Source organism: Ursus arctos, unplaced genomic scaffold (assembly GCF_023065955.2).
Source record: "Ursus arctos isolate Adak ecotype North America unplaced genomic scaffold, UrsArc2.0 scaffold_29, whole genome shotgun sequence".
NCBI classification, from domain to species: Eukaryota; Metazoa; Chordata; class Mammalia; order Carnivora; family Ursidae; genus Ursus; species Ursus arctos.
Window position 1 is genome coordinate 28,770,480 of NW_026622974.1, and position 14,330 is coordinate 28,784,809.

Sequence of the window (14,330 nt, forward strand, 5' to 3'; positions counted from 1 at the left end):
TACAGGTAGTTGGATGGGATTCAATATTTCAAAATGTGATATAATTTTTATACAAAGGGAACTAAACCAACCTGAATTTAAACCATAGTCTTTAAAGGTCTTAATTTTTCATCCCCATTTATCATATAACAAAAAATAAAAGCAAGCGATTCAACTGTCACTTGAGCTGATGGCTATTAGGCAGCCCCAACACACAGCGAAACACACTCGTGATGTTACCTACATTCAGTTGTGGCTTCTCCATTTAAAGGTTCTCCTTCTCCACTGCTGTAAACTGCAAAGACTGAAACCTTGTATTTGGTCTCTGGCTGCAGATTTTCTATCACAGTGTGAATTGCATCTCCGGGAAGACTTTTCTCTCCAGTCTCAATATCATCATAAAGCGATTTCCATGAGACCCTGTAACCTCGAACCATTCCTGGAGCAGATGTCCAATACGCCCCAATTGATGTGTCAGTGATATCTTTAGTAACGAAATCCGTAGGTGAACCACGTTCTAGAATAAAAATTACAGGGGAATGATTTTTCAATGTCTACTAGATATGTAAATATTCCTTCATCCTGGTGGACATTCTAACTTGCTGGATTCAAACTCAGTTTGTCTAAAGTTGCCCATTTCTTCTTCCTGAGCTGTCTGTCCTGTTCTGTCAGTGGAGCAGATTGATGGAATAAAACTTTAGGATCTTTCTGATTCCCACCTATCACCCTGGCACCCACATGTTCAGTCAGGTTGTAAGGCCCTTCAGGACAAGGATGCCATCCAAACATGAAAGAGTACGTGCCTACAAATGTGTTCTCCAAGGGAAAAAAAGGCACCGAAATCCCCAAATTTTACCCTATGTCAGTCTGCTTTATGACATAGCCCATTGTTCACAAAGATCTTTATTTCTTTACCATCTTTTTTCCTCTGATGTAATTTAAATAAGCTCAGTTTCAATATATGACCTTTGATAACTTCCACAATTTCATATCACTTGCAAAAATTAATTCCAGCATCATTTTTTGGTGAAAACTCTCTTTGCTCATGCAATTTAAAAGCAGAAGTGCAAACTTCCAATATAGCTTAACTCTAATGAAACTAAAAACCACCAATTCTTCTGGAAAACTCAAAAGCAATTAGTCATCAAAATAAAACACACCACTTGTTCTAGCTGATCGAAAATGTCTGCTACTAAATTTTGGCTCTTTCAATTCAAAAAAAAAAAAAATACAACCCAAATGGAAAAATATGGAAACCTCAACTTAATAGGAAGCACAGATGTCTTCCAATAAAACCCTCACTTTCCATAATTTAAATGTAAGATAAATATACAGGTCACTTTATATTGGCTAACTTTACTAGGGTTTATGCCACAGCATGACATAAATATAAAACTATCTGCTTCTACAGCATACATTTCACTAGTAATTGTTGTAAATTCAAGCAAATGATATATAATGCCGTTACAAGATTTTTGAAGACTATTACTTTACTTGAATCAAAGAGTAAAAATGAATACCTTAAAAATACTCATAATTAAACAACTAAATTTCAACACAAAGAGTAAAGATAACAATAAGTAAAAAAAAAGAAAAGAAAAAGAAAAGAAATCTGGGTAGACAGAAACCTATCATATTGTAGAATTTAAAGGGAAAAATAAATAAAACAGGAGCTGGGCATCCTACCATACCCCAAGCACAAATGGAAAATTCGAACTCCATTATAAATAACTGTAACTGCTGACAGGACATCTCATCTCTGGAGGGAAATTAGCTACATATTTCACTGAAACCAAGAATACTTATTTTTCAAGAACATACTGACTTTGTTCCCTCAGTACTTCAGGCTAATTCTTACTTGAAGGCCTTCTTTTACTGTACTGGCTACTTAAATGCCCACTAGATCCTTTGATCTAGTTTAGTTGTTGTTTTTTATGTCTTATTTTGTTTAGATCATTGATATCCCAGCAACTGGTCTCTAAGATTTAAATGTGCAGCACATGTTTCCTTTGCTTGATGTACACCTTTTTTTCACATGGGCCCCTTCTAAATTGCCTAAATTGCAGTTAGGAATTGCAGCCATTGTAAAATCGTTGTACTTGAAAGTGAATGAACTTAAATGAGCTAAAAATGGCATTGATGACATTCCAAAAAAGTATAAGACGAGTAAATTAGCTAGACTGTGGGAATTATCTTCCAAATTAACACTGGAGTAGTTTACAAACAATAATTTCAGCTTCTCATCTGCTCCAAGGTTGTGTTTCTCAGCCCGTTTTCCTCCCTACTTTGTACAGCACTGAGTTTGCGACATTATTTATTACCATGACAACAGACATCAATCTCACAAACACAGGCTAATGATTCCACTGTGAGAAAATAATAGGAAAAGAATTGTGGTTGAAGCAAAAATACATTCACAAAGATATTTCTGGGCTACAAACAAAAGGAGCCTAGTTCACTAGGCATGCATTCCCATGGATTTTAATCAACTGTTTTAACACTCTCAGAACCTGTAAAGCTGGAACAAAATACTAGTGAAATTGCAATAAAGACCTTTGCAAGGTTTATCAGTGTCCCAAAAAGAGTCAGTAAAAGCACTTTTTTAAAGTACAAATGTAATACTAGCTAAAAAATATTCTTAAATTCTAATTAATGGCATGACAACGCTAATTCCAATAAGCACTGAGTAAATTCTCAATTACAGAAAGCTATCCTCAAAAAATTATACAATCTGCCTGTGACACCCAAAGGTGTTATCTACAGACACTGACATTCAACATTCCATGTTAGTAACAAAGAAATATGGAATCCAAAGAAAGAAGAAAGGCACCTCCATCCAGAGGCCAAGATTGAAAAGATAAACTTCTTCAATAAGCTTCTTATATGTCAGTCAGTCGGTTTGATAAGAATATTCCTAAATATTAAGTTTATACCATTGTCAAACACATCGATAAACTATTTTTCTCAAAAAAGCTGGAGGGTTTGGTATTCTAGCTGCTGCATTACACCCAAGAATTTTGAGAATATGATGTATTCATGACAAGTAAATTTTATCAGACCTATAACCCTTTAAAAAATATTTTTTAAATGGAATCTTGGCTTGGACAAATATTGGATTACAAAAAATGAAGCAACTGAATTGTACCCTGTGATAAAATTGGCAGGCTGTGAAGTGGCCAAGCTGGTCTTAAGACCTGGTGTGCAACCGGCTGAGCAGGCAGACCACCAGCAGGCTGTCACCTCCTAGGGCCCTGGGGCAAAATAAAGGGACCAGATTTGATAGGATACACAGAATCACCGGGGGTGCCAAAGAGTGGGCCCTGCCCAAATCATTTAAATTGGAATATCTGGAGATACGCCTAAGCACTGATACTTCCTAAAAAAATCTTTTAAATCTCTATTATTCTTGGGACTCCTGGGTGGCTCAGTCTGTTAAGCATCTGTCTTTGGCTCAGGTCATGATCCCAGAGTCCCTGGATCAAGTCCCATGTCCAGCTCCTTGCTCAGTGGGGAGCTGCTTATCCCTTTGGCTGGCGCTCCGCCTGCTTGTGCTGTCTCTCTGACAAATAAATAAATGAAATCTTTTTTAAAAAATCTCTGTTATTCTCCTTCCCCTACAATTCTTTATTCTTAGTCCCCTACAATTCTTTATTCTTTTCTAATTTCTTTCTTTCCCCTTCTTTCTGCTATTTCTCTCTGAGGCCTTAGGGAGGCATTTATTTGGAAGATGTGGTTGGTCAGTGCAGGAAGAAACCCTCATGCTTGCTTTCACTCTGAAATGAGGCTCCTTCAAAATAAAGACGGTTGTGGTGAGGGCAAAACTGATCAAACTCGTTGGGCCCAGGGACGCCGTATGGGACGATCTGTTGGTTTATACATTGTGTGGATTTATGACCACACATGACAAATTGGCCTCTAGGTAGTAGACTGTCTCAAGGCTGACCCTCAGAGAACTGAGAAGTTGATCAGATCTTCTCATCACATCCTTTCCATCCCATAACACACATGGGATGTTCACTGCTCTCTCCTTCCCTTCATCCTGTTTCAAAAGGAAATGGCTCTCAACACATGCTTCTTATTCAAGAGTTGATCACATTCTCCTGTGAATGAAGTTCAATTCAAGTGTTATCTAGCCAGGCATTTGCTTTGGGTTAAAATACTGAATTGTAGGTTTTGTCCTCAATCTAAGGAACTTTGAACATCCATAACACAGGAAGAGATTATTTGGCCTGGTTTGCTTAGATTGGGTTTGGGAGTCTCTTTTTAGTGAATCTGGGAAGGAAAAGGAAAGAGAGAGGAAGAAGAAAGGAAAGATGTCAGAAGACAAGCCTATAGCCTTTCTGCAGGAGGCATTACTGTATCTCAACAGGGGAAGCCATAGACAGGTCCAGTGAATAGGAACCAAATCCAGTAGTCTTTTTGCCCCTTTGTCACTATGCTACCCAGAACCTGGATCCACTTCTGCTCTAGCAAAGGCTTCCAACTTCCTCAAGTTCCTCTTTTGCTCTGCCCCAAGACTTATAAATGTTTTTTTTATGATGTTTCAGTTTGTTCAGGATTTCACGTAAGTGGCATTGTTTTCAATAATATTTAATCTCACGGTACCTGTTTTCTGCTGTTCTGGGGTATATGACTATGCTTTCTATATTACTTTTATTTCTGGTAAGAGAATTTCTGGCAGTCTTTTCAAATAAGTCCTCTTCTATAATGATGGTGTGCCTTCAACTTTATCCTTCTCAATAGTTTTCCCAGTTACCTATTCTCCCCAGTATGGTACCAGTATAGTTATAAGGAATAGCATCCTTTTCTGTCATACGTTTAAACACACAAAATTTATCAGTTTTTTGAAATTTTGATACTCAGCATTTCTGCTCTGACTATAAACCATATTTAGGTATATTCAAAAGGCATTTTTCTCATGCCTGCTTGCATGCATCTCTGAGCTACTACTGTGGGAAGTAATTTAGACAGGTGCATTTCTCATGATCTGAACATCCACAAGGGGTTGATTTCCACTTTTTTCCACATACAAGGCCAAAGAACTAATGCCTCATTTAAGTAACTTTCCTACGTTTCCTTAGCCCTTTTCCATTTGCTTTCTGAAAAGCAAATCATCATCCAATTCAAATACAATTATAACACAAATTAGCCAATGATGATAACTGAAAAATTAATCATAATGAAATGAAACTGTATAAATTGTTCCAGTCGGCTTTCATTGAGTTTCACATACCACTTTCAAAAATAGAAGTTAAATTGAAAATGTAATGTAAATCCTCTTCTAAATCAATTTGTCTTTTCCGTTAGAGCTCAGCTCAAAAGTCATCCAATTTTCCACAGCAGAATACAGAAAACCTGCTTCCACGTTTATGTGGAAACACACTTGATTTACAACCCCAGTGAATCAGAGCCACCATTCCAAAGTACAAAGTTCACTATTGATAAGCAACAACTACATTAAGCAATACATAGTTCTTGAAAACCTCTTTAACAATTAAATCACCCTTCAACCTCAAAGCCTGTATGAGATTTCTTCCATAATTGTTATGTCTCCAGTGTGATTTAGATATTTCTCCGATGAGCCATTAATGCACAGGAAAGGAAATATGAATTGCTGTTTGGTAACTGTGCTAAAATTCCCTGGAAACCTCAGCGTTGTTATACCCAGAATGTATGATTTTTTCAAATTATGCGATAGCAGTAAATCTAGGGAAACAGAGACCTTATTTAGTCTGTCTTGGAGAGGCCCCATGTTACTCAACATCATGCAGAGGAATTCCTGTGATGTGCTAAAAACCTCACTGTAACAAAATGTCAGCTGAGTGAACTTGGTTTGATGTACAGGAAGCTGTCCGGGTCTAAGACATTGGCAGGTTGCTATAGCAACTGAAACAAAGGAAATTTTTGAAAAGTCATCTTTTCCATAGCCAAAAACCAATAGTCAAAAACAAAAAGAACCATGTTATTCCCAAACTGAAATTTTCATTCATTTGTGGTAAATCTCAGAATTAAAATGGGCATTATTCATTTCAAGGTTTATAAGAGCAGGTTTTCCTCTCTCTACACACTAACAGTGACAACTAAAAGTTCTATCACGACCTAAAGTACACTTACATGTACAACCGTCCTTTAGTAATTACGTTAAATCTATTTTGACAACAACAACTGGGCGAGGGGGGGACAAAATAAATCAAACCTAATAGTTTGTGCTCAGATTCCTCTAAAGTTTGGATCTGAAATAGTAATAAGCACTGTCTTTGTGATTCTATTTCATACAGTACTAGCGCAAACCATCAACTTCCTCCATGCCAATGCTAATAAATCTCTCTTCCAGGGACAGGGGAATTTTCTGATCATTGGCTACATTTCAACAAACTAGGAAACAGATTCAAGTTAGGGACGGTTGCAGACCACACTAAATATTTTTTTAATATTTTTTGATTTGAATAGAATGCACCTGAGGCTATCTATAAAATTTTCAACCTACACAATGCGCCTGCCACCTGAGCCATGCCTCTGGATGGAAGAAACATTCCTTCAAGGTCTGCTCTTACCACCTTCTCTCCCAAGAGAAAAACAGATTAGAAAAACAGCAGCCCTCAAAAGCAGTTGCTTGGCTCTGTTTCTGGCTTTCCATTCCCTGCATTTACCATCATATCCTATTCCTGTATATGGTATGTGGATTTGGCTGAGTTAATACAATAAAATGAAATGGAATAACCAGGGGCAAAAATCTTCTACTATTTTAATTTAGTCACAACTATGCTTTCACATATTTGTCAAGTTTACCACACATAATGCGATGGGATAAATATGTTCATAAAATCAGGCTGACAGCATTTTATGTAGTAAAGAGCTTTGGTGTAAATGGGGAAAAAATGTGTTATTACCACTTAGTTATCAATTAACTATAGTTAATCATCTCACTTCCCTCCGTCTCAGGAAGTGAAGAACAGTAATTTTTAAGATTAATTTTACTCCCCATGTATCGCCCTTGGAGGTAATTTCTGATCAAATGTGTGTGTGTGTGTGTGTGCGTGTGTGTGTGCGCATGCACGACGGACACACACTCACACATGCATACAAGCTGGTAGATTTTCTATACTACTTGTACAAAACTATAAAATTAGAAACAGTTTAGCCATACACCTGGCCCAGAGAAATCAAAGCCTATTAGAATGTGTTTACTGTTAAATTAAAATGTGTGTTTTGTTTTCTAAAGATTAATATATCATTCTTAGCAAAAATGCCTAATTTTTTAACCCCAAGAAAATTCTGACTATGAATATATTTTTTAAAGTAAGAAAATGCAGAAGAATATTGGAAGGTTAACAGGTACAAGAAATAGCAAAACTATTAAAATATTTCCAAGATATTCCTTACAAGGGAGAAATTTTCACAAACATGAATAATCTACAATTATTCCAGAAAAAACAAAAGCTCAAAAGTTTATCCTTAAAAAAATCCTATAAACAATCTATGTTGAAAGCCTTTGGGAAGCACAAGAGAAAGAGAACTTCAAAAGGTCAAAACAGAAGAACAAACTTGTCAGAAATTCTGGATGTTTCTCCAGATACAAAGATCACATGCTTTACTGTTTGGATTAGGTGTCTGTAATTAAGGCAATTTCCATTTCCACCTCTCATTATTTTCAAAACTTTAGTGTAGCTAATCAATATCTCTGAAATACTTACAAAAGCCATATTTTTAGATATCAATTCTAAAGTGAATGTCATTTCCTCCTGATGAATTTTTATATACGTATAGTATTTTACAGTTCCCAGAAAGTTTCACTTACAGTGTCCCATTTGATCTCCACAGTAAATCTGGGATGCAGGGGAAGAAATGATCATCCCCTCTTTATAGATGGGTAAACTGAGGCTCGGAGGAGTTAAGGAGCCATTGCAAGGTCACATGGCTAAGTAGTTAAACCAGGAGTCTTCTAGTAATCAGTATTTTACACACTGGTATTTAATCTTTCATTTAAGTCCTCTTTTAAAAATAAATGTCATGGACTATTAGAATTAAACTCTTGATTACTGTCAGAGATAGAATTGATTAAAATATTTTTTGGCTATTTGTTTTTAATTCTTGACTAATCTTGTAGTTTTAATGAAACTGCCTCCTGTGGGCCTTGTCCCTATTAATTACAACATCTACAAACCTCCAAACTCCAGGATCCTCCAAATTTGACAGACATTTTACCTAAACTCACTGTGACTTCACATCACAAAAGATACTTCAGATTCATTTTCTTCCTATAAATATGTTAAATAGGTCATATAAAAGATGGTGATAACAAGAAGGAATCAATCCTGATTTCCCATTTAGGCCCCCAACTACAGTACTGACATATTATCGTAACCATCACTGATACTTTTTTTTAATATCACAACATTCTTATTGTGGCTTTCTCTCTCTTACACAACTTACTTTGTAGTTGCAGTGAGTTAAATGGAAGCTGCCATTATATTTCCAAAGATTCTAAGAAATATGAAGCCCTCTGACAATTAAGTCTGGAGGACAAAGGACATAGCCCCAGTCTTGGCGGTTCTTGCTAAATACTGCACGAACTTCAAACTTCTAACACAGAACTGAATGTTAAGGTCATTTAGCAAACAAACAAAGCAGAAACATGGATCCTCACATTTCTCAAGCTAAATGGTTTTATGCATGGTGAATGAGAAGAACCTCAGAGTCAGCAAAGTGTTCCTGTCTGCTCCTAAGTGATGGAAACCGCTGTGTTTACGTGGGCAACCCAAATCCTTTTCTTCCACACGTGTTTCCCAAGGTCGCTTCTTACTCCAACTGTCACACTCCTATTCTCCACTTACCCAGCCCATGGCATTAGGAACATAGTTCTATGGCCTTCTTATGCACTCAGCTCCCCAGTATACCTCTTCCTGATCAAATTTAATTTTTTACAGTTGCTTACATTCTACATCTCTGAATAAGACGCAGTTTTGTAGCTGCTTACTTTTCAATACAAATTCCTTTTAAGAGAAAGGATAGCACATTTCTAGATTTGATTCTCTGCAAACATTTTCAGCTTCCTAAATGCAATCACAAATCAACTCAGGGATTTCTATAAAACAAGACAGTAATTACCTTCGAGTGTCGTTCCTTCACCATGAAGGGCATCTCCGGCCCCAGATGCATACAAGGCCGTCACCGATAAGGAGTACTGTGTCCCTTCGTTTAATCCTCTCAGCACAGTACTGGTCGTATGTCCTCTCACAGTGACCTCTTGAGTTTCACCCCCTGCCGCTGGGACGTATGTGACGAGATACTGTTTCACTTTCCCCGGTGCCCCGGTCCAAGATAATTTCATAGTTGATGTTGTAGGATCAGAAACTCTTAAGTCTCTTGGGTTCCCTCTAACTTCATTAAAAAAAACAACAACATTGAAATTCATTATTTAATAAAATGACTTCAAAAACACTTTATTGCTTTGTGTCTGCGTGTGTGCGTGTGTCTGCGTGTGTGCGTGTGCGTGCGCGTGCGTGCGCGTGCGCGCGCGCGCAAGCTGCATCAAATTTCTATGCTGAGAGATACTGCAGCAATTGTAACTGTTGACAAGCCAACAGAGCCTCAACATTTCTAAACTGGGACTTATGTGTTAATAGAAACAAAGCAAAAATCATCCAATTCCTCTCTTGTGTTTAGACAGGTTAGTATCTTTTGTGTTACTATCTTTGACATTAAAAACTACAATCTTTTCTCTGAAAGTGGAACAAAGAGCTACAAATTGTAAATATGTTGATTGGTATCACAATGTAGGTTTCAACGCCTCCAAGAAAGCCTCAGTAAAAAAGATTTATTGGCATAATGCTATGAACTTCTAAATGTAATGGCCAGGAAATACACTGATGTGATAAAAATAATAAATGACCAAATGCTATCCCTAGAAAAAAAGAGAGGAAACAGCCCAAGGGAGGCCTTGCCTTGGGTAAAACTCAGGGGCTACCTAACCCTTTACAACTACGATTTTTAGCATTTCATGACTTTTCTGGTGGAGTGGTCATGTCATCTCTGAAGGTTGCAAGTCACCCAACCCTTGGAGATAGCCCAGACACTCTCCACTGGGCACACAACAGCTAGCCACTTTTACTCTAGAAAGATGAAGAGTCACTGGGTCTTTTTATGTACCCGGCACAAAGGGCCCTAGATCCCCAACTAGAAAGAGAAAAAAGAAGGTAACGATTTCCCTAAGGGCAGAGAGGAGGAAGAAAGCAGATGGAAAAAGAAAGGGTCTCCACAGGAAAGGCTGTTTAGCTAGGTTCCCCTGGGAGGGAAGTAGTGATGCAGGCCGAGCTGGGGTGGGTATTCCTTATGAGTGTCTGCCTCAGATTCACTGCTTATCAGCAGCATGACTCAAGTTACTATTTAGTATCTTTAGCCTTGATTTCCTTATAAAAAAGGATAATAATATTAACAATTCCATTGACTCTATGCATGGATTAAATGAGATAATATATGAAAAGCTCTTTGCACAGAACCTGACACAAATAAGTCCTCAATAACAGTTCATTATTGCTTATATGTTGTTGTTATTATTATTTTTAACTTTAAAGATAGGGAATAAAATGAAAATTAGAAATGCCTTAATTTTTCTCAATGAAATAAATATTAAACATTAACTATTTGCAACATATATCAGAATCTATCCTGGGAGTCTAACCATGCCATTTAAATAAAAACTGGTTAATATTTAAAAATCTTCCTGAAGAGGTAATATCTAATCTGTCTCAATGGTACATAGCAGTTTAATTTTTAATCCATAGTCATCCTTCAATTTATATTGGAATATTTAATAATAATATTATTTTTTGAAAGAATATTTAGGCCATACGATAATTTTATTGACACAAATAAATGCTGTCATAAGTAAGTCAAAACTTTGAGTAACTCAAATCTAAAAGGTTACAGTCCAAGATACTCAGATAATTGAGACAGTGACTCATGGCCTGTAGTGTCTGGGTAGCTGCCTACAGGATCCCTTGAGGTCTAAGGTTTGGGTTGTTACCATATGGTCAGCATATTTCCTCTACCTTCTTCAGTTGCTGCATTTCCCGTCAACGGAGAGCCAGGTCCTGAGAAATATTCAGGAATTACAGATACTTCGTATTTTGTGTCTGGAGTCAGGTTCTCAAGCGTTATCCTCCTCTGATTGGCAGGGGTAGTAACTTCTTTGCTTTCTCCACCAGCAACTGGTTTATATATAATTCGGTACCTTAAAACTCTCCCTGGAGCTTGAGTCCAGGTGATTTTAAAGCTGTCTGTAGTTTCATCTGTCACCTTTAGGTTTCGAGGTGCTCCTTTTACTGAAATTTGTTTTTTAAAAAAAGTTTATTTTACATAAAAAAATGCAAAACTAAGCTTTTGATCACTAAACTGTAGCATTTCTCTAAACAAATCCAAAAGCAGCTTTTTGTCAAACAACCTGATTACAGCATTCATTTAGCCAGATATTAACTAGATGCTGAAACAACAAATACTCTACAATATACAGAGAGAAACTAAGTACTGTTAACTTTGTAATCAAATAAAGAGGTACCTAATAGTAAAGTTTTAAAATCATAAATACTCTGTTAAATGGTAAATTCATATTGACATAATATTCAAGAATAAAAATACTTCATTTCTTGAAATATAGGTAGCCAAGGCTTTCCCTCTAACTAGATTTTCTCAGAAAAGTAGGAAAATACCTAACACCCAGTTCTACCATATTTACCCAGTTGAATGGACTGTCTTATCCAGTCAGTTCCACAGCTAACTTTTTTATCTGTATTATCGTTTGACTTAGAGAATAATTAGACCCATACATGTATTGGACCAAACACATTGTACTTAATGAATGCTAGCTGGATCTAAATCTTGAAGTCAAATTGCAATGTGGGTAATGTCCATAGACTCACAATCTTAAATGGGATTTTCATTAAGCCTAAAGGAGAACATCATTTGCCTTTATAGTTAGTGAACATTACTAATTCATTTAAGGGGCAAATTGTCCGTTTGGACCACACATTCAGGAAAGATGAACTAAAGGTTATTGTCTTCTCAGTTCACTGGAGTGAAAGCACAGTGCAATACATCTGCATTTATCTCACATGAAATTAGAAGTTTATCTGAATAGCCAACACATCAGTAGATCACTTCAGGGAGAAAGTGTATCCCCTAAGAAAAGCAAGAACAGTTGGCGGACTTACACCCATGACTCATTTTAGATGGCAAGGAAAAAGAATAAATAGCCAGAACAAATGAGGCAGATAAACTGATGAATTTGAATATAGTAGCTCCCCACCCCCCCTCTTATCTGAGGGGTTATATTCTAAAATGTCCAGAGGATGCCTGAAACCATGAATAGTACTGAACCTTATATATACTATGTTTTTCTTATACATACATTTGATGAAGCTTAATTAATAAATTAGGCACATTAAGAGATTAACAATAATACCTAATAATAAAGTAATTAAAGCAATAAATTGTAAGAAAAATTACACGAATATGGTCTCTCTCTCATCCTATCTTATTGTGCCGTACTCACCCCTCTTGTGATGATGTGAGGTGATAAAATGCCTATGTGATAAGATAAAGTGAGGTGAATGACGTAGGCGTCATGACATAGCGTTAGGCTACTATTGACCTTCTAACAGTAGTCAGAAGGAAAATTATCTGTTTCTGGACTGTGGTTGACCGTGGGCAACTGAAACCATGGAAAGTGAAGCTGAGGATCAAGGGGAACTCCTCTACTAGCTTTGAAGCTGAATATGTAATTTTGAACCTTAGATTGCCCAAGAGTAAAAGAAAAAAAAAAAAAGACTGTTTCTAGGAAAATTGAAGTGGTTAAATGAGATAATCCATGGAAAACAATTATCACAGCACCTGACACATACGTTGACGGTAAATAATTGGGAGCCTAACAAAGGTACTGAAATTGGAAACTTCCTTATTGTCTAAAGAACATTTAAATCTCAGATTTCACTCAGACAATAGGACGGGAAATGTATTACCAAATGCTGTTGTTGAAGCCCAATGAGCAAAAACTAGAGCATATATGAATGCAGTTGGCTCTACTCAAAAGCCCTCTGGACTTAAATTTCTTCTTGAGACATATTCCCATCCCCATCCCCATCCCAAAGTGCTAAAGGAAAAGGGCCAGGGGCTCATCAAGCAACAATTTGGCATTACAGAGAAATCATCAGAAATTCAGAAATATTGAGGGGCCTGGATGGTTCAGTTGGTTAAACGTCCAAATCTTGATTTTGGCTCAGGTCATGACCTCATGGATCTTGAGATCAAGCCCCACATTGGGCTCTGCGCTCAGCAGGGAGTCTGCTTAAAAGATTCTCTACCTCTGCCCCATTCTACTCACTCTCTCTCAAATAAATAAATAAATCCTAAAAAAGAAAGAAAAAATCAGAAATATCTAAGCATGGACTTCTAGATTACACAAAAATCATAAGAAAAGAAGTCAACTTAGGCCATTATTTTATTTGCTGGCCTTCGGGTAGAAATATACCTAAACCATGCACAAAAAGAAAAGATCAATCTTATTTTAAAAATCTTCGAGAGAAAAAAGATTCTCTAGCTTTTATCAGCAAGATATGCCAATATATGCCATCCCTGCTGGCAAATACTTCTTTGGAACTATCTTAATTTCCTCATGCATCTGTTTGAGCTTCTTCACCTATTCCCAATAAAAATAGAGAACAATTGACATGCCTTTTACTATTGACAAGTAATTGCCTAGTCTTAGTCTTCTCGTAACCAGGTTCCTTGGTATCCTTTAAATGTCGAATATAATGAAATGTATCAGAAAGTACTCAATTCTATACAGTCAAGAGGACATATCTAAACAAATAATGCTTAAAACATTTGGTAAATTTTGTATACTCATGTTCTCAGCATCATTATTTACAATAACTAAAAGGTGGAAGCATCCTGAGTGTCCGTCCGTGGGTGAGTGAATAATCAAAGTGTGGTATACACATATAATGGGATATCTTTCAGCCATAAGAAGAAAGGAACTTCTGATGCATGCTATAACATGGATGAACTTTGAGGACATTATGCTAAGTGAAATAAGCCAGAAAACAAAAGGTCGAATGCTGTATAATTCCACTCCAATGAGGTACATAGAGTAGTTAAATTGATAGAAACAGAAAATAGAATGGTGGTTTCCAGGGGCAGTGGGGCAGCAGGGAGGGGTGGAAATCAAGAGTTATTTTTTAATGAGTACAGAGATTCAGTTTTGCGAGATGAAAAAAGTTCTGGAGACGGATGGTGGTAATGGTAGCATAATAATATGAATGTACTAAATGCCGCTGAAATGTATACTTAAAATC

At 36.8% G+C, this 14,330-nt stretch overlaps 1 protein-coding gene across 3 annotated transcripts in view; it reads right to left on the minus strand.

Moving 5' to 3' along the window:
- Positions 1 to 14,330, minus strand: part of COL12A1 (collagen type XII alpha 1 chain) — a 114,602-nt gene that overhangs the window by 78,971 nt on the left and 21,301 nt on the right. For 2 of the 3 annotated variants that reach the window (XM_057304041.1, XM_057304042.1), the window contains exons 12-14: positions 11,031 to 11,303; positions 9,088 to 9,360; positions 224 to 496 (exon numbers count right to left, since the gene is read on the minus strand). The exons of the other annotated variant lie outside the window; for it this stretch is intronic. In XM_057304041.1, coding sequence (XP_057160024.1) covers positions 224 to 496; positions 9,088 to 9,360; positions 11,031 to 11,303 — 819 coding nt within the window. The remainder of the gene's footprint in view (positions 1 to 223; positions 497 to 9,087; positions 9,361 to 11,030; positions 11,304 to 14,330) is intronic. 3 annotated transcript variants of the gene reach the window in all.